General features: G+C 41.9%; 1 protein-coding gene across 2 annotated transcripts in view; it reads left to right on the top strand.

Annotated features, from left to right (window-relative positions):
• Sardh (Sarcosine dehydrogenase) overlaps positions 1 to 19533 on the top strand; it is a 187903-nt gene that overhangs the window by 1689 nt on the left and 166681 nt on the right. For both annotated transcript variants that reach the window (XM_075687072.1, XM_075687073.1), the window contains exons 2-4: positions 1620 to 1821; positions 2882 to 2995; positions 11037 to 11215. In XM_075687072.1, the coding sequence (XP_075543187.1) occupies positions 1644 to 1821; positions 2882 to 2995; positions 11037 to 11215 (471 nt within the window). In that variant the 5' untranslated portion in view covers positions 1620 to 1643. The remainder of the gene's footprint in view (positions 1 to 1619; positions 1822 to 2881; positions 2996 to 11036; positions 11216 to 19533) is intronic.

Raw genomic sequence — 19533 nt, 5'->3', positions numbered from 1 at the left:
TAACTGCAAATAATTATGTTTTTGAATGAAGTAATTGAGTAATCTGTACCATTTCTTCTATAACGGGTGCAACTTTGTAAAATTAATACGGGACGACCATGTAGACGTATAGTGCAAATGCCGGAGCATCCACACACCTCGTAGCATTAACCAACATAGCTAGCCAATAAACGTGTACCCCCAGCAGCATATCTCTGCTGCAATACAAGAATCTTGGGGGTGGCTATTGGTTCATTATGAATCCATGCAAAAGAAAGACTAGGACTGAAGGACACTCATCGGAACATGGTCAGCGCCGACTTACAACTGAATGCTTATTCATTTGAAAAGCACCTTTATATATGTGTGCACCACAGAATCACAGGATTACGAGAAACTTGCGAAAGACTCAACCTCCTTTTCCACCAGTGGTAGTGGGGCTGTGCTGATACATCAGCTTCCTTTTAACAATGAAATATGCTTCTATGATTTCACATTATTGGTTATACCATGCCAGATTTAAAAGCTTGGTTTTGTCGGGAAGTGGAATGCATTTGCACTATTTATAATGAAAAGCAAGACGGACTCCTGATGGGTTCTTCATGGCTAGCTCATGTTCTCGCACACACAGATTGCAGTGTCTTCTCGTGTGGCCGATATACCTCTTTACACAACTTCGCAGACTCTTGTAAACTACTTCACTTGTGCTGAAGAAGAACAGCAAATTGGGCGAGTTTGTGGTTTGCTATAATGTTTAAAAACAGCGTTAACGACACAGGACACAGAAAAGAGGGTGGGACACACGCAATGCTGTGTGTCCCAACCTTTTTTTCTGTGTCCTCTGTTGTTAGCACTGTTTTAAACATTTTCACTTGTGCATTCAGTGAACTGAATTGCATGCTTTAGTCCACAAAGCTTATGCACAATTTTTTTTTTTCATTGTTACACAAACCCTTGATAATTTGCACTGTGCGGAAATGACCACATTTACTGTATGTATTTGCTAACTATCTTCTTTACATTGTGTGAGACTTTATATATACTTGTAGCTTCTTTCTTTCTACTATCTGGGCAACTTTTCTTTTGTCTTCTCTTTCAGCCACTTTAAAAGGCTTTCACACAGGTTCAAAATTAGGCCACAAGAATAACATGCACATAAACACTTGACGTGCTTGCTAAGGTTGTCATTGAAGTGCTGACACAATTTCTTTAGTGCTAACTTCAGACAATTAATTGCTACACCTCTTTTTTCCAAGTTAGAGTGCGAGCTTGTAAAAAGCAAAATGCTGTTTCCTGACCTAGGTTTGTACTCCCAACAAACTTGCTCTTCACTGAAAACAAGCTTTAGATCAAGAAACTGGGTACTTTCATTAGTTGGCATTTCCCAAGTGAATTTCAACCCTCAGAAGAATTTCTAAAGACATTGAGGATCTCGTCCACTACATTAGCAAGGCTTTGTTCAGATTTTCCTTTTTATGACATCTAAATAATCATCTACAAACCTGAACACATTAACAAGTGTTTCTGAAAGGCTCATCTGAATGATCTTGTCCATGCAGCTGTCACTTGACTAGACAATCCTCCTCCAATGGTTTCATGCCCAATTCTTATTTACTGTGCATTAATTGCTTGTAATGCAGGGGCTGTGAAGTGTCAATGCGAAAATGGCCTACCTACGAAAAATGCCTTCTACCAGGATGCTAAAGCATTTTGGCCCTCGGTTCCTTGGGTTGAGATACCACTCTTCAAAAATAACAAGTTCCGTGCCTTATGAAACCCTTAAAAACAAGAAAGTTGACTCTCCTACCGCAGTGCCTTCTTCAGCAGATGTTGTCATTATCGGTAAGGCTGTGTACTACACATTTTCCAAGTTTCATGCACACATAGTCACACTGAACAATATCAGAAATGTTAATCTTACTCCAGATTGCGTGGTGACAGAAAATTGCCGTTGACTTTTAGAAATGAACAAATTATTGTGTCTCAATGCAGCTCTTTGGCTGCTCACCTTTCATGATATGTGGCTAAAAATAAGCAGCAGCTGCTGATGGAACCATATGAATTGTGTACTGAACTTATTTCTGACACTTCTTTTTTGTTTGTTTGTTTGTTTGCAAGTTTAATGGCGACTCATGCTGCAAGCAGGGTGAAAAAGCCTAATTGCGGAGAAGAAATTGGCCTAATTGGATAATGCTGTTTCATTCTAATGTGCAACAATTTAAAAGCTTTGGTAAAGCCAACAAAAAGTTAACATAAATGAAAGAAAACTCCTGTTACAACTTGGTAATTGGCCAAATAATTTAACTTGATTTAGCTCATTGATTTATTTACTCATTCCCTTGGCATTAAGAATTCAGGGCTGGGTACTCTTGCCCATTCAACATTGCCAAGGTTAATGACATTAAATGCCTATGACCTTTCATTAAAAAAGGTTGTCTAATAAAGTCTGCCATCCAGTGACACGAGGCAGATTAAGCCACCTGTATACATGGAATGAGGAGTTCAAAAATTATGCTGTACCTGGCCTTGCTGCATGTAGACTACAGTACATGTTTCTTGCTATAATTTGCTGAATGCACTTACGTAAAACTAGTTTGCAATATGCAGTCAACACCATGAGCACCAGGCACAAGTTTGTATTCTGCTGATGTGTCATCCATCTCGAATATCTTAAGTTGGTTGCATAACCATGTATTTTTCGTTGTGTTCATGAATGCGCCAACAACGGATGCATATGCGATCTGTAGTGCATTTGCGCATACCAAGCTGAAGAAATTCTGTGTAAGCTTTTAGGGTTTTGGCCACAGCTAACCATTGTTCATATAAGATCCAGGCACTTTGACTTTTATTCTGCTCTTTTCTCATGTGAATGACACCTTTCTTTCTTTTTGAACACATTTAGGTGGCGGTATCATTGGCTGCAGCACACTTTATCATCTCACGAAGATGGGCTGCAGTAATGTTGTACTGCTTGAGAAGGACCATTTGACTGCTGGAACAACATGGCATACAGCAGGTTTGTTTGTTTTTTTGTGCTCTTAGGTTTAAGGGCCCCTCACCAGGCTCCACTGGAAATTTCAGTTATATGCTGGAAGTTGCAGGCTGTCGTCCAGGGAGAGTTCTACCGCAAAAATGTTTTTAAAATGTTTAGCAAATAGTGACGGGACATAGAAGCCAATGAAATGTTGCAAGATGATGGTGTCAAGAGGTTGCCTACCTTTTCCATACCATAGCAAAGGCTCTCTCCCATTGCCTTGACCAGCATTCACAAGCAGCATTCCGTCCCTGCCTTCTCCCAGAGTACCGGAGCCAAAGGCCCATGTGAGATTTGCATTGCAACCCCTGCCTCCTTTCCTCTCTACCTGTGCGGTGCATCTCTGGTGAAGGTTCTTGCACATCCTTCATTTTATGGAAATGTCAGAGTTCGCATTTTTCTGGCTATTTCTGCGCTGCATGCGCAACCCACCATGTTGAGGTGACAGCTGTGACGTCTCCGCTAGTGGGGAGACTGACTGCTCTAAGAAAAATGGCGTGAGCACTTCAGTTTTCTGCTGTCTCTTGTGCTAAATTATGGGGTTTTACGTGCCAAAACCACTTTCTGATTATGAGGCACGCCGTAGTGGAGGACTCCGGAAATTTCGACCACCTGGGGTTCTTTAACGTGCACCTAAGCACACGGGTGTTTTCACATTTCGCCCCCATTGAAATGCGGCCACCGCGGCCGGGATTTGATCCCGCGACCTTGTGCTCAGCAGCCCAACACCATAGCCACTGAGCAACCATGGCGGGTCTGTCTCTTGTGCTGCGTATAGGTGTAACATTTTGTAGAGCTGGTAGTCACTGCGGGATTTACACACTGCGCTTGCTTGTTTGCAATGCCCAAACTTGGTGAGCTGTCCTTTAAAGGGGTCTCATCACACTTTTAAACGAAGTTATCAAAATTTCTTGGGTATGCAAGGGTACCACCCCATTAATTTCTTCATGCAAGAATTTTTCAAAATATTTTTTCTTACAAAAATAGCTGCACATTGTTGCCACCACTGCGGGCTGATTCCACGACAGATCAACGAAGGTCCAAAAATTCATATTTTAGATTCCATTGGATATTTTATATTTTATGTGCATATCACTCGGTAGCATGAAAGTGAATGTGGCTTCTTTGCCAAATGAATATTTTAGGAGGAAAAACATACCAAAATTCTTAAGTGTAAAGGCACCTGTTTCATGCACAAGCCATTCTCGCAAATTCACAACAATGTGAAATACAGTATACTACGGCTACAAAATAATACGCTTTTTTGTGTAAAACGTACACATAAGGAAGAGTCAGCTAGCATTGTTTGAGGCTTCCGTGCAAAACAGAAGTGTTTTAGAAAAATTTCTTAATTTGCTACATTTTTCAAAAGTTGCTATATTTACAATTCCATGTAGCCTTTTGAAATTTGATGGGCTGTGGGACCTTAACCTATTCAACATTTGTGCTGAATATTCTTGCTGTATCACAAGTTACCATATTTACAGTTAGCCTCAAATGTGAAGTTTTGAAGAAAATGAACATTATTTAAAAATCAAAATAAAGAGCATAGTAAATTTTTCTCAATATCTCATAAACTGCTCTTCACAGGAACTTGAAAAAGAATATTAAAAACATGTTGCATTATTTTGTTTGAAATGACAATATAGGTGGTAGAAATGAGAACTTTGCCGGAATGCAGCAAGGTACTAAGAAAAAGGAACATGGGGTAAAACGAATGTGCATGAGGCACTGACTTGCCTAAACTTGACCATGATTGCAATAGAAAGGCAGTTTTGGTAAACTAGAATTATGATTTCAAGCACACCGTTCTAAAATGTCTAACTTTCTGACATAAAATCGTGGATTGATGCCTCTCTTTGGCCATCATTCGCACCCATATTTTGTTCGCACTTTCAGATGCTGCTGCTGTAAAAAACGTCTCTTTTGAACGAGTTGGTAGAGTGTAGCAGAATGGGGAGTGGGTTCACGGTGGCAGACGGAGCAAGGGAAATAAAATATGTTGAAAATTTGTGGCAGTGTGGCCGCCGCCTTAACCAGAAGAAGCTATGTGCACTCCGGTTGTTTCGGATGCGCTTTTTTCTGCCGTCTGCTTAACAGCTGCCTTCTGCTCTCCCGTTTCGAAAGCGATAATTTAGGTTATGGGGTTGCAGGTATAGGTGGTGTCCAAATTAATGCTCCAGCGACGGTGCTCTCTGTGTAACACAAACTAATCTCGAACATCATGCTCTTGCTGATTGCATCCGCTGGAAGCAATGGGGAGCCGGTAATATGTCTTGGGTACTATCCTTTAGACACCACCTATAGGTGATGGTACCATTATCTTAAATATAATAAAAAATTACCCTGAGGGCCAAGCTTGTTACGAACCTGATGTGGAATAACTACGGAGTCAATCTAGTACACCTTAATTTTAGCTTCCACTTCGTGCAGGAAGGCGCTCTCACTTTTACGTCTGCTAGTATCAGGTTTGAAGAACCTCAAAACAGAAGACAGGCAACTTTTGTGCTGAGGGTTCTGCGCACATCCCACAGTCATACTTCATCATAGACGAACGCTAACAGTGTATGCAGTGATTTGAGCTCTGAGTAGAGCTGTGATGGCTCACCGTTACCACGGTGATAGTTTTTTATGTAGATTACTTGAAGGGGTGCAAAAAGGAAATACTGTTCTAAAGAAATTTCTGCAAGTTTGGAGACATTGATTTATCTGCATTGCAGAAGCTCTTGCCGCAAGCTGCCCGCCATGCACAGGATGATGACCAGATATGCCAAAATTGCTTCCGATGACTAAAAGAAATGCTCCGTTTTTTTTATGCCTCTTCTGCTGACACAGCGGATGAATATGTACCAGAAGAAGATGAACTTGGAGGTAGAAAACAGTGCCTACACCCACTTGAAACTTCGCAATGCAAAAGCAAATTCAAATCGGTGGCGCTGCGAGTCCAAATCTTGCTCCATAGAGTGCAGCCGCCATTTGGACCCCTGAGATGCCAAATGTGGCGTATGCACCCAACGGTTCACCAACTTTAAAGAAGCCTATGAGACATGGTCTTCGCACCAAGAGCGAATGTGCTTGTTGACTCTGCTGCCAAGCCAACTGGATCGCCGAAAAGTACAGTCTCTCATTCCAAATTTGTCAGCCTATATGATATACAAATCCCGACGCTGGTGGAGAAGCATGGAATATGGTCAGCACCAGACGCCCATGGGAGAACACGGTTGAACCCAACAGACGTCCATACCGCTGTGAAATAGTGTACCGAAGACGAGCATGGTTGTTCTCGGCAGAGCTCAATAAAAAAGATCTAGTATCTGTTTCGACTGACAGGAACAAAGAGTATGCTGCCAAGGGGTTCATGACGCACTCGGTATGAGAGACCTATCGTCTCTTTGAGTAAGGAAATCTGATACATATCAACTATTGGGCTCTCAAAGTTTTATTCCCTCCGGCTGAAATGGGTTCTTCTTGCTCCACAACAAAAAGTGAGCCTTTGCATGTATTGCGCCAACGCCACACACTGTGTTTCCGCACTAGAAGAGCTCATTGAAGTTGCCTTTTTAATTAATCAGCTCAAAGAACTATGTCTTTGCACCTTGCCCACGACTGATTGTTTCCTGGGTGATTGTGATTATTGTGCAAAAGAGGATGCTTTAGCTACTACAACTTTGGGAATCCCTGAAGAGACAGAGGTAAACTATGCAGTATGGGAAAAGTGGCGACCCTCATTGAAAAGACATACAGGCTACTGCCTTTCTGTAGGAGCTTGGCGTATGGCTTGTCAGGTGGATCAACCATGAATGCATAAGGGGCATTTAAGCATCAACGATACACGACGCCAAATGGAATCAACAGCACAGATCCTGTGTCTTCCACTTTGACTTTGCCGAGAATTGGACATCTGTTGTACTGAACAAGTTACAGTCATATAATTGGCACAAAAAACAGCTCTTACTATTTACGTGTGTCATCATGAGTAGAGGATCCACTCAATGTTTTGCTGTCATCAGTGATGACGTCCGTCATGATGCTGCACACGCTTGCTTTGTACTGGAAAAAATCTATGAGTGCATGGAGAAAGAACTTCAGCCTGACACACATGTTACATATGTGTCTGACAGCGCAAGTAGTCATTTGAAAAACAAGTACATGTATCAGCTTTACGAGCTGTCACAGAAGGAGCATGTGTCAACGTAGTGGCTTTTTTGGCCACAGGACATCGCAAGAACGCTTGTGGTGGTGTTGATGGCTTAGTAAAGCTCCAAGCCTCACTCTACAATCTTAGAGCAGCCAGCACTACAGTCATTAAGTCAGCCTCCTAAATGGTGGCGCAAATGACTGCAACACTAAAACACGTAAAGCTGCTCTATGCAGATGCGGATGAAGTAGAGAACTTTTGCAGCCTCAAAAAGAACCAGTGGAAATCTTTGCCACATGTTCCAGGCATACGGTCGTGGCACATTCGGTTAAGCGAGCCTGACACCACCACTTTCGATCGCGTTGTGTTAGTGTTTCACACTGCTGCAGGTAATTGGAAAAGGATCAAGCCTTTCTGAGCGCATACATCGGCTATGCTCAAAGTGTCTTGTTCCCTCTCCCTGCCTCCGTGCTGGAGCACTTCAATGGAGCATATCTGGATCATCAACAAGTGTACACTGACGGGTCAGTAAGTCAACAGGCAAGCAACTGGATTCACTTCATTAGAACTGCATGATCTGGTCCTCTGGATCAGTTGGTCTTATCAAAAAATGCAGAAAGAGCCGCCAATACTGCAGCGGTTCGTAAACTGAGGACGTGTTCTCCTCAGCATGCTATCATCCTTTCGCATACGTTAGCGGTGCTCCGACAACTGTCCCGTGCATTGCATACCAGCAAGTTTGGCTGACAGTCATTGATGTTAGTTAAGGGGCTTGGCAATAGTTATTTCAATCTGTTTTACAGGATACCATCACATGTTGAACTTGCAGGCAATGAAGCAGCAAATAAAAATAAAAGTGCCGATGAATTGCCCCTTATGTAAAGATAACACACTTCTGAGCGTGTTTAACATCGCCTCACGATCCAGGCATAGTTCAAGAAATTCACCATGCAGAAACTATATGCTGTTTCATAGAGTAAGAACCAGCTGTGCGAACACCACAGCTTGTGCCTTCAAGGTTCGACAAGCTTCTCTGCTCTGGACTGACTGTGACAAAATTGGCGATGCGGAACAGTTCATTGTGTCCTGCCAAAACTTGAATGAAGAGAGAAAGTCTGTACTTGAGGCTTTGCACAGAAGGCAATTTCCTCGTGAGTGCGTGGAACTGGTAGTGTTTCCCAAAAGGCTCGAGTTTCTGAAAGAGGAAGTGTCGGGCTTCTTTCCAGCTTTTCTAAGGAACTGTGAACTTTCTGAGAGGTGATGATCCTTAGGGACTGTGAACTTTTCATTAAATAGTAATCTGACAGTTTCTTTTTTTATTTTTCTAACGAGGCAGTAAAATGAGCAATCGCTGGCACTATCTGCCAGCTAACCCTGCCCTAACCAATACCATCACCATCCCCCACCACCGCATGTTAAGTTATATAATGACTTTTCTGACGGAGCCATGACCAGTACGACATATTTCGAGACATTTAGCTGCCGTACATTCTGTTACCTGTGTACATGCACAGGGAGTTTGCCATTAATTTTGTAGCACACAAAGTAATATAAACCTACATAATCAGAATGAACAAATTATCCACGCTGCAAGCAATGCACACTTGCTGTTAAATAAAATAAGCCATGTAAAGGTTATGTCGGCATTTCTTTATTCACATTCAAGCTAATGAGTATTGTACTAAATGCACTTTTATGCATAAGTATTAATCATAAGGCCAGAACTGCCTTTCTTTTGTAATCATGGTCAAGTTTAGGCAAGTCAGAGCCTTATGCACATTCTTTTTACCCCGATGTTCCTTTTTCTTAGCGCCTTGCTGCATTCTGGTGAAACTCATTTCTACCACCTATATTGTCATCAGATACAAAATAAGTCAACATGTTTTTTTTTAATATGCTTTTTCAAGTGCCTTTGAACAGTTGTTTACGAGATTTTGAGAAAAATTTATGATGGGCTTTTCTTTATTCTGATTTTTTAAATAGCATTCATTTTCATCAAAACTTCACATTTGAGGCGAATTGTAAAAATTGTAATTTGTGATACAGCAAGAATATTCAGCACAATTGTTGAATAGGGTAAGACCTCACAGCCCACCAAATTTCAAAAGGCTACATGGATTGGTTTAGTTGACAAAAACTTGGAAATATAACAGCTTTTGAAAAGTGTAGCAAATTAAGGAATTATTCTAGTACACTTCCGTTTTGCACGGAAACTTCGAGCAATGCTAGCTGCCTTTTCTTTACATGTACGTTTTACACACAAAAATGTATTTTTTTAGCCGTAATATATTGTATTTCACATTGTTGTGAATGTGCGAGAATGCCTTGTGCATAAAATAGGTGCCTCCACACTGAAGAATTTCGGTATTCTTTTCCTCCTAAAATATTCATTTGGCAAAGAAGCCACGTTAACTTTTGTGCTACCGAATGATATGGGCATAAGATATGAAATATTCACTGGAATCTGAAATATGAATTTTAGTGCCCGTGTTGATCTCTCGTGGAATCAACCTGATGTGGCAGTGACGTGCTTCCAAATGTGTATCATCTTATCTAGGACTGTCGCAGCTTGGGGGACATGCCCTGGCGACATGTCCAGCTCAATCCTCTCTTTCGAAGAGTGGATCTGGCTGCCTGCCGCCGTTGCGCGTGAATGTGTCGAGAACCTGTGATCCTTGACCCTGGAGACCAGCATTCACCGCGAGTCATGAACTCTTCCCTGCCCTTATAGTACTTATTTTCTCCAAATAGGCCTTAAGCACCATCCTCTTTCAATCAAAATTTACTGATTCATTACCCTATATGTCTTTCCCTTTCATCTTTCCTAGCATGCTGGAAGTTGTGCTGATTCTCTGCTAGTGAGGGCACTGCTGTGTCTTGTAGCCAGTTATTGTGCTGCAGTGTTAGTTTTTGTTGGGTCCTTTTTGTCGAACTCGTGCATGTAGTGAGCATGGCACCACAGTTCTCTTGTTTGGTTGTCTTTGCTGCTGTGCCTTGTGTCCTTTTTGAGATTGCCTGCCTTCTTCACTGGTATGCGCACTCACAACATTTGAAGGTGTGTTCAGAATACGGAATGATTTGTGTGTACCTTTGACACGAAGGATTGTGAGGATCTCAAACCACTGCAGGAGAGAACAGGGCTAGGATAATGTAACAATTCCATTCTAGTTCTTTTTCTTCTCATGCTTCAGTGGGCCAAGCAGCACTCTGCCTACATTATCACTCGGATTCGCTATTTGTGAGTGTCGATTGATAAGGAAAAACATAGAGATGAGTGAAAGCAAACATTCAAACATGCTGTACCTGGGCACATTTTCAGAACATGTCGGATTTTCTGCTCTGTGTGGTGGTGCACTAACTGGCTTGGATGTTCACAGAGATACAATATAATGTGGGGGTTGGTTTACTTACATTATTGGGAAAGTTAGTTGGATTATTTACCTTACTATCACTATCACTAGGCATTTTTAGTTGCCAATATATGACAAAACATCTTGCTCGGTTACTGCAACATCTGGCTGAGGCATGCCAGTACATTTTTTCCTCTACTATCATTACTAGAACGTATTTGGTCTGTTTCAAGTAAATATAAGAAGAGTGCTGGCTTGTTGCAGGCTGCAGGTGGGCTAACTTTCAGTGTCGGGGGTAACTTTCAGTTTCTTTAAGACGGGCGCTTAGTCAGGGGTGGGGTGCCTTTTGGGGTTATTTGTCTTTCGGGGTTGGGGTATTTCTTGGGATTCTATAGTATATAAGTTTAGACTGCTTGTGAAATTGTGTGCTACTTGGTTGACACTGGCTTGTTACAAAACCAACAAACCAAAAAAGAATTTGTTGCCTCTAACTTACAAGTATTTGTATCACTCAACTACTTTCCACTTGTGACAGGGCTCATATGGAGGCTGCGACCAAACGACACTGACATTCAGATATTAAATCACACCCGACATCTCCTCATGAATGTCTTAGAAGCAGAGACTGGTGTTCATCCTGGATTTATTAACAATGGTGGCCTTTTTATTGCTAATTCAAAAGAGCGCCTCGACGAGTACAAGCGGCTAATGACGGTGAGTGGTTTGCTTTGTGATGTCGCAAGCATGCTGGTGGTTGTTATTTTTGGATGATAAAAGGGAGTGGGAAGAAAGCATTACTACTGGTATTTTGAAATGACCTGGAAAGTACTGTCACTAAACAGAAGAGCAAGGGGCTCGATATTTTAGTGAATCAACAACTATAAGGAGCCAACATAAATTGAAGCCAATGAAATATAGATTGAATAGAACTAAATCCCAAATGGACTGCTGAATTAACTCGTATCAGGGTTAAACTTGTCGTAATGTTCACACTATTACTAGAGAAAAATAGAAGTGGAAGAAAAGACGACTTTGTCACTGCAGGGAGCCGAATCTGGGAGCCACTCACATGATCTATGACATGAGCTATAGCAATGACTGTCCTCCTGTTCACTCTCTTGGGTATTTATGTACATATATGCATAACCTATCCCTGGAAATGTTGGCCAGCACAACCTGTGGCTGTTGCGGTAGATGTAGAACATCCATTCAACCACAGGAATTGTGTGTGTGTGTGTGTGTGTGTGTGTGTGTTTGTGTGTGAGAGAGAAAGAGAGAGATCTTTAAATGGTGCTGATACAAAACTTTTGTCTCTCCTTTTTGCTTTATTTCTGTTAGATAACTGCTGACTCCAAAATCATGTTATCAGGTCTCAAGTTCTCAGATGCACAGCGAATCATGAATTACACAATCCTTTACTGTGAACAATTCAAAATGCATGCCAAGTGGGGCGCGGCTCTGAACTCACCGAGCGGGACTCCTCCATACGTTACGAAAATGGGAAGTATTGATTATGCACCTTCACAAACCGCTGACATATGGATTGGTGAGCCTAGTGTCATCTTGGTGCAGTGGGGTAATAAGGGAGAGAAAATAAAGGACATTCCACATTCCAAAAGTATCAACAGAGGACAAGGCTTAGTCTATTTTGAACATGTAGAAGCACAGAATGAAGGACAAAAGAATGGCTCAGTCAGCGCACACTTGGTTTTTGGCAACACCGTATGACTTGCGACCACTGCACCAGGCTGATTGACATGCATATCGGCGGTACGTGATGCGATGTGACCGCCACCTCCGATTTCTGTGATGTGTGGAGGAGTCCTGCTCAAGATACCTGGCACCACAAAGTCATGCTTTGCTTGGCACATATTTTGGACAGGTTGCATTTAAAAATAATATAATTAGTGGTTTGGTGTGCATTTGAGGAAGTCAGGCTCAACACCATAGTTACAGTCAGCAGCTAATAGCCATTAAAAAATTGAGATATACAAGATTTTTTTTAGTACCCATTTAGGAGCAGGCAACTAGCCAATACCTCAAAGCACCAAGGTTGCTTGAGTCCAAGCCCTTTATCAAGAATATAAAAATTGGCGTAAAATAAACTTTCATGTCTAAATATTTTGACAGTTCAAATAAGGAAATAATACATTTTCTCCTATACTTTCCCTGGCTTCACTGTCTATTGGCTTTGTATGGCTGTTAGACCATTAAATGTGGCATCAGACAAGACCCACAATCAAAGTGCTAATGTGCCACTGCTGTAATCTGGAGACTAGTCTGCCATTGTGCTAAGTTTGTTAAATGGCCCCTGAAACGGTTCAGACAAATTTTGTAGACGCGTAGGGTACAGCTTAAGTAGAGCATTCGCGCCACAATTTAAGTGAAGCGTTACGTATTAATGGAGCTACAAGCGATTAGTAGTTACCCTCCTCCCTAGCCATGCTTTTCCTCCTCAACTCGTTCAACGAGCGAGTGGGGCTAAGCTCCACCTTCACTGGTTCTGCGTCACGATGCGATGTCACATCGTCCACTTCCGGTTGTTTTGGAGCTCACCCCCGCCCGCGCGAGACCTCTCCGCTAAAGCCCCTCCATACAAGCCCCTCCAAGAAAGTGGCAGTGGCGCGTGGGTGCAGGGGCTTTACTCTCCGCTAGCCGCTCGGCCGTTGACCCCAAGCGAGAGCTATCGAAGCAGCTTGCGTTGTGAGCATTCTGTCGTAGCACCGAACGTGTCTTGTATTCCGCTAACCACAGGCAAGCTGGTCATTTCGGCAAATGACTGGAGGCATAAACTCAAGCTTATGAAGGAGCTTTAGCGTAGACGTACGTGAGCGGCCTGATCGGTCTGCACGGTCCATAAACTTGTTGCCGCAGCGCTTAACCAACCAAACAAAGCTCTAATATTGCTCTAATGAAGTCTAAAACATTTAAACATTTATAAAAACGTGTTGATGATTACACTCCTGCAAAAAATACACACCAGCAGCAAAGAAGAATACACTTCGTTGCTGCTACTGTGTATGGTTGAGCTCTGTGCCACCAGGTGGCTGCACCGTGCAGACCATTCACATTTGCCCTTCTGCTCATCTCATGGCTCATCCCGTTACGGTGCAGTCAAGCGGCCAGACTCTGTCCCCTTGGGCTTGCGTTTGCCCTAATACCGGACTTGCGAAATGCTATTGCGTTCGTAATCTTCCGGTGTAAAGTGACGGCCACAAACGCGCAAATCCTGGCGCCGATCGGATAGCGGCAGTCTGATGCGCAGCAGCCAGTTCGCTCGTACGCTGCTTTGCAGAGGGACACGATGTCGCAGCTTGACATGTTGCCAGTCGCTACGTTTGCAGTCCACAAGGCAACAAAGTCGAGTCATAGTGCTCGCGAAAAGACTGAGATCGACTGTGACAGCGGAGCTCTCGTCAAAATGGAGTACGTTGTAACATAAGCAGACGACACTTGCTGTATGCCAGAAGTGCTTAAGTGTACTGAAAAATTGTTCTTGTGCATTCTCTTTATGTTACTTTCTTTTCATAAAAACAAATTAACTAACATTCCAACTATTACGAAGATCATTTGTTTACCATAAAGTTGGAAAAATTATCTATCATGCGCCCTTGTTAGCCAATTGGATAGCTCGCCCCACTGACATCGTATGGGTGATTTCGGTCATATGGGTAGCGGTGGCTTAACATTCCGCCGAGCAGTGTGCTGCGATCGGCAGCGATGTGCATTTTTAAAACCTTATAATAAATTACACGCTTTACGCGGGGCACTTAGATGTGTCAATTAATGATCAGAAGGACCTACTGTAACAACTCAGTACGTTTGTAGAAAATCGTGAAAATCGTTTCAGGGTCCCTTTAAACACTAAATACGCATATCTGTTGTGCAGTAGATATGACATGCCAAATGCTCAATGAAAAGTAAAGTTCTAGTTGCTCGCACTAAAAAGAAAAAGAAAACAGAGAGAAAGACATTGGATAGAAGTAGAGCAGTTAAGGAGAAAATAGGCAGTGTTGGATTGGTAAAAGAAACCATATGTTAAATAAGTAGCATGTATGTTTGTAATGCTTCCTATATTTAAAGAGCACAGACTTGGAAGTAGTAGCAGGCCCTGCACACTCTCAAGTTCCAGCAAACGCCACAGAGGGCAAAAAATCAACCGCGGCGCATACCAGCATGAGCGCGCAAGTTTACTTACTGTAATTTGGTCACATACTTTAATTTGTATTTTTTATGCTAGGGGCGCTCAACGCGGCTAAATACTTGATCTATAAATGTACATATAGTAACCGTTAAACACAGTTAACATGTAATTTTTTGCAGAATAAACAGACAATTGTTTTTATTAAACTGACATTATTAAAGCCTGCGCTTTATTACTTCAATGAAGGTTTTGAGACCTCACTGACACGTGATAAGCAGCAGCCCACTGGTATCGATTGCAGTCCGTGCCGTTTATCGATTCAAATTGTACGGCGGTTAAATCTGCGAATGGGGTGGTTGTTTCGTTTGAGCAACATCACGCAGGTTCGTTTTAATTAGACGACAATAATATCGCAGCCAGTTTATGCACCCGACATTCGATAGCTGCTACCAGGCGAACATGTTTAAAGACGAGGAATTTTATCAGCTGCGGCGTTTCACTGGCGTAATGGTTACATACATGGCTTCCGTCGTCAGTGCATGGTCTGCCGCGTCTGGTCGCATAATGACGGGTTGCTTGAAAAGAATGTGCTAGCTAGCGTGAAAACTCGTCGCTGGAACCGAGCACAGTCTGTCTGGAAACTACCCAAGAAAACGGATTAACCTTGCAACCTCTGGGTGTGTGCACCGGTGAGTAAAAAAACACTGCTTCGCATTTTCAACTTTCAATTTCAGCGGGTGCGAGGCGGATAAAACAGATTCCTGTAGTCGTCTTTTCTTTTTTTTTTTTAAAGTGGAAAATGATAATAAAGTTATTGCTCTTCAAAGGCAATTCAAACAAGGCTCGTGCTATTTTGCCACATTGCTAAAGTTCCTAACACGGAGTACAGTATAAAAATAAATAGTTTTGGCTGTGCCTGCATGAATGATACACTGCGATAAATTCAGAGCACATTAGTGTAAGTGTGCTTCCGGTGATACAGTTGGACTAATATAATTTAATACGTAATAAAATTACGCTGTTTATTACCTTGTAACTGGCAAAACATTTAATCGAGGCTTCATTAAGCACAGCCCGCACAAGGACACCATTCAAAGAAATGCACACTCAAAACAGTGTTGTGTGAATATGTGTGTGCGTGCTATTCTGTCATGGAGTGTTTTGTGCGCTGTTCTTGGTCATGCATGAATCACAAACTCATCCACGCTTCCACCATAGTAATTGAGGCTTCCTTCTTTTGCCTCCAGCCTCCAAGGTGCTGCTCATATTTGATCACCCCTTTGGACTCTATTGTCTCTGTATGTACAAGTCAACAGTGAATGTGTCACCACAGAGCCAGAATCCCCGCAAGGTATGTTTCTGAACGCTTCAACTGGAACTGTGATTTGTTCATTTATTGGACAAACTTTTGTGTCATCATTCTTTGCTTCCATGTTTGTCATGGCTTCATGAGTTCTCTTTTCAGGAAGAAGGAGAAAAAGAGATTATTGCTTTGCAAGCTGCCCACGCCAAGGCATAAGAAGCTCAACGGTCACCATAATGACAACAAGTCCTCTTGAACTACGTGCCTCACCATGAAATGTTTACAAGTTTACCAGATAGAGGGCTGTGAGCCCTATCAGGAAAGCAGCAGTCTACAGTTTTGTATTGTACCGAGCAGGAATACTAAATTTTGACATACAAGTTTACTTGATTTTAAGGGCGTTTTATGACAATCAGAGAAGTAACAAGTTGAGTCACAACTTGTTTCTTTTCTCGTCATGTAGCAAGCTCCCACTTGGTGATGCACAAACCCTGTCATCTGCTATTTGCAAATCAGATTGACGGGCATTACAACCAAGTATCACATGCTCCATCATAGCGTTAATTTGTTACATGAAACTGCAAAGAACTTTAAAGCCTTCAAAACCACTCAGTGCAATTTTGAGGAAATGATGCTTCATGTTCACTGAAACTCTGGCAGTCACTCTTCACTTTATTATTCTATTTTTTATTTAAAGCACACTCAGGGCCATATGCCATTAAAGAGGGAAGTGGTTACAAAGCAGTAGATTAAAACAAACGAAGAAGAGCAGTGAGTTCTGGTAATACAATGATTCTCCTGATTATACAATGTTAGCTAATGTTTTGCTCAGAAAGCTTGTTGTCGGTGATGGCTACGATACTTGAGGGAAGGTGGTTCCATTCCTGAGATGTACGGAGGATCAAAGATTGAAAGAAAGACTTCGTGTAGCAAGAATCAATCCCTGCGTTACTTCGATGATCGAGGCAGTTTGAAATGTACTTGAGGCCGTGGTATGAAGTCGTCGTGAAGTGTGGTATGACGGAAAATTTTATGAAATAGCGAAACATGGTGACTGTGGCAATTAGCTAGGGGAATAAGTGCTGGTTAGTTTCATTAAGGTTATACTCGTGGTACGGTTATAATTAGAAAGAATGAAACGAGCAGAGTTATTTTGTACTAGTTCAAGTGAAGTAGTAAGACTAACGTGACTGGGATCCCATATTGGAGATGCATATTCAAGTTTTTAGTGTATTAGCATCTTGTAAAAGTGTAGTTTTAAAGTAGACAGTGCTTTGGAAAAGTTGCTATTGTAAGTACCCGAGCAGGTGAATAGCATTGTTTATGACATACTCTATATTGGTCCAATTTAACTTATTTGTAATGTGCACACCAATATATTTATAGTACAGGACAAATCTAAGCAAACATTGTTAAGATGGTAAGTGATAGCATTAAAATTAGATCTGGATATTGCATTTTTCATTTGTTAACTACAAAAGGCTCATGTACAGTTTGCATGAAATCAGTAACTAGGCTAGCCCTGCACCGTAAGAAATGGCTAGAACAGGCAACTTCACACAACTGGCCTACTCCACACTTTTCAAACATGACAAACCAATAAAAATCAATTTTTCTTTCTCTTCAAACAGCAGATGACGTACCTGAGGACAGTGTGTTCACAAAAAGTTTTTGAAACATACTCGAAGTTTGGCTTCAGCCAATCGTTCAGCCAATCAGTAATGGACAATCAAACATTCAGCCAATCAACCGTGGATGAGCAAGGGAAGCCTCAGCGTGGGAGCTTATCTTCGTCACGGCCCTCACAAATATCTTTGATTGTTGAAACGTTGGCTACAGGCTGAGGCTTCCCTTGCTCACCTCTGTTACTCAACTGATATGTTCATCTACTTGTAACTTTTTGCATTGTTTGAACACGCAAACTGAGATGTTTTTTCAACATGGAACCGTAAATTGCATTTTACAAGGATCCATGAGCATTAATTCGGCATACTTATATGTTTATTTAGTGTCCTTGTTTATACACAATATTGGCAGAGTTCCTTGTAAGCACTGTCGTCTCCATAACGTTCCTCGCCTTCCTACGAGTACTCCACTTGTGTCAAAGCCTTTACTGCTGCACCTGAACACTAAATGTGCAGTGGAAATATCAAGAACACACAATATGGGATCTAAAATTTAGCATAACCTTTTTTCCCCTCTGCACTTCGTGCCTATCGCCAATGCGTTACGAAAACAATGCGACATTGCAGCTCCAGCTTACCTTACTGACAGTACATCTTCGCCGAGCACTTCTTACGTTGCTTTTTTTAACCTAGCTGAAATCGTCGAAGGCAGACAACATACGTATAGTATGAAACACGTCAAACAGTACTGTACGCAACACAAGTACGAGTGTAGCCGAGCACAATATCGTTGTCCTTGCTTTAGCGGCACGCCAAACACGTTGAGAAAACTTCGCTCGATTTCAGTTTTTGATTCCGTTTAATAGATTCCTATCTGTGTTTCTGTATTTTGTAAACTCAGTGACTGACAGCATTAGCTCCACTTGACCTGTACGAAAATTGTGGGCATGTACTGCTTCATTCACGATTGACAATAAACAATGTAAGCTTACTTGTCTGACGTGTTTTTTTGCCAGTTGAGGCCTCTCGGTCACCTGGCGATATAACAAAGGTATCGGTAGTCATTTTAGAGTATTGTACACACGAACACCGCTCCGAAAGCGGTAGCAAAACACCCAAAACCAGCGCAGCAGCAATATTGCTCACTTGCTCAATGTTGCTCAATACTGCTCAAAACCGTAGCGGCAATATTGCTCACTACGTAATGATGATGATATTAGTTTTGATTTTGCTAGCGCCATCTCTCAGTTGCATACTTTAGTTCACAATGCCACCGCTACTCTTATTTCTGTTGCATTGTGGAAGGTACAGTTTCCCTTCTCTAAGTTTATGTAGGTGTTCTGTGGTAGTAGTACCTATAGTTGTCTCAAATTGTGCTTGTTTTAAGGCAGTGATTGATGGCAAAATTTTTTGGAGCTGGACAGCTAAGATTGCCTCTTAGCCAAAGTTCATGAGTGTGGTCACCATCATGCAAACAACCTTTTTTTTGGTAACAAAATAGTCTTCTCTAAATTCATATGGAAGGTGTCTGTCTGTGTTTAAAATAGACACGACATATGATTTTTAGAAGTGAGATGCATACGCATCTCTAGATGCACACGCATCTCTAGATGCACAGTGGTTGGAACATGACAGATACAGCAGAAGCAGGACGAAATCTCAGTTTGTCTCTTTCAAAAATGACCGTTCTAGCTCCCTCTCAGTAACATCGGGCACCCCCAAGGGTCCGTCCTAGCACCTGTTCTGTTCCTAATATATTTTAACGACCTACTCAACCATGTATCTTCTCATATCCGTATGTTTGCCGACGATTACGTCATCTGTCACACAATTACTAACCTTTCTGTTCAAAATTTGCTCCAAAATGACCTTAACTGAGTGGTGCGATCTTTGACTAATGAAGCTTAATCCCACTAAATGCAAACTCGTTTCATGTGAACGCCAGCCGAATCCTTTGCTT

The sequence above is a fragment of the Dermacentor variabilis genome, chromosome 1, assembly GCF_050947875.1.
Source record: "Dermacentor variabilis isolate Ectoservices chromosome 1, ASM5094787v1, whole genome shotgun sequence".
Classification (NCBI taxonomy): Eukaryota; Metazoa; Arthropoda; class Arachnida; order Ixodida; family Ixodidae; genus Dermacentor; species Dermacentor variabilis.
The sequence above is the reverse complement of the archived record's forward strand: the minus strand, read 5'-3'. Positions and strand labels throughout refer to the sequence as shown.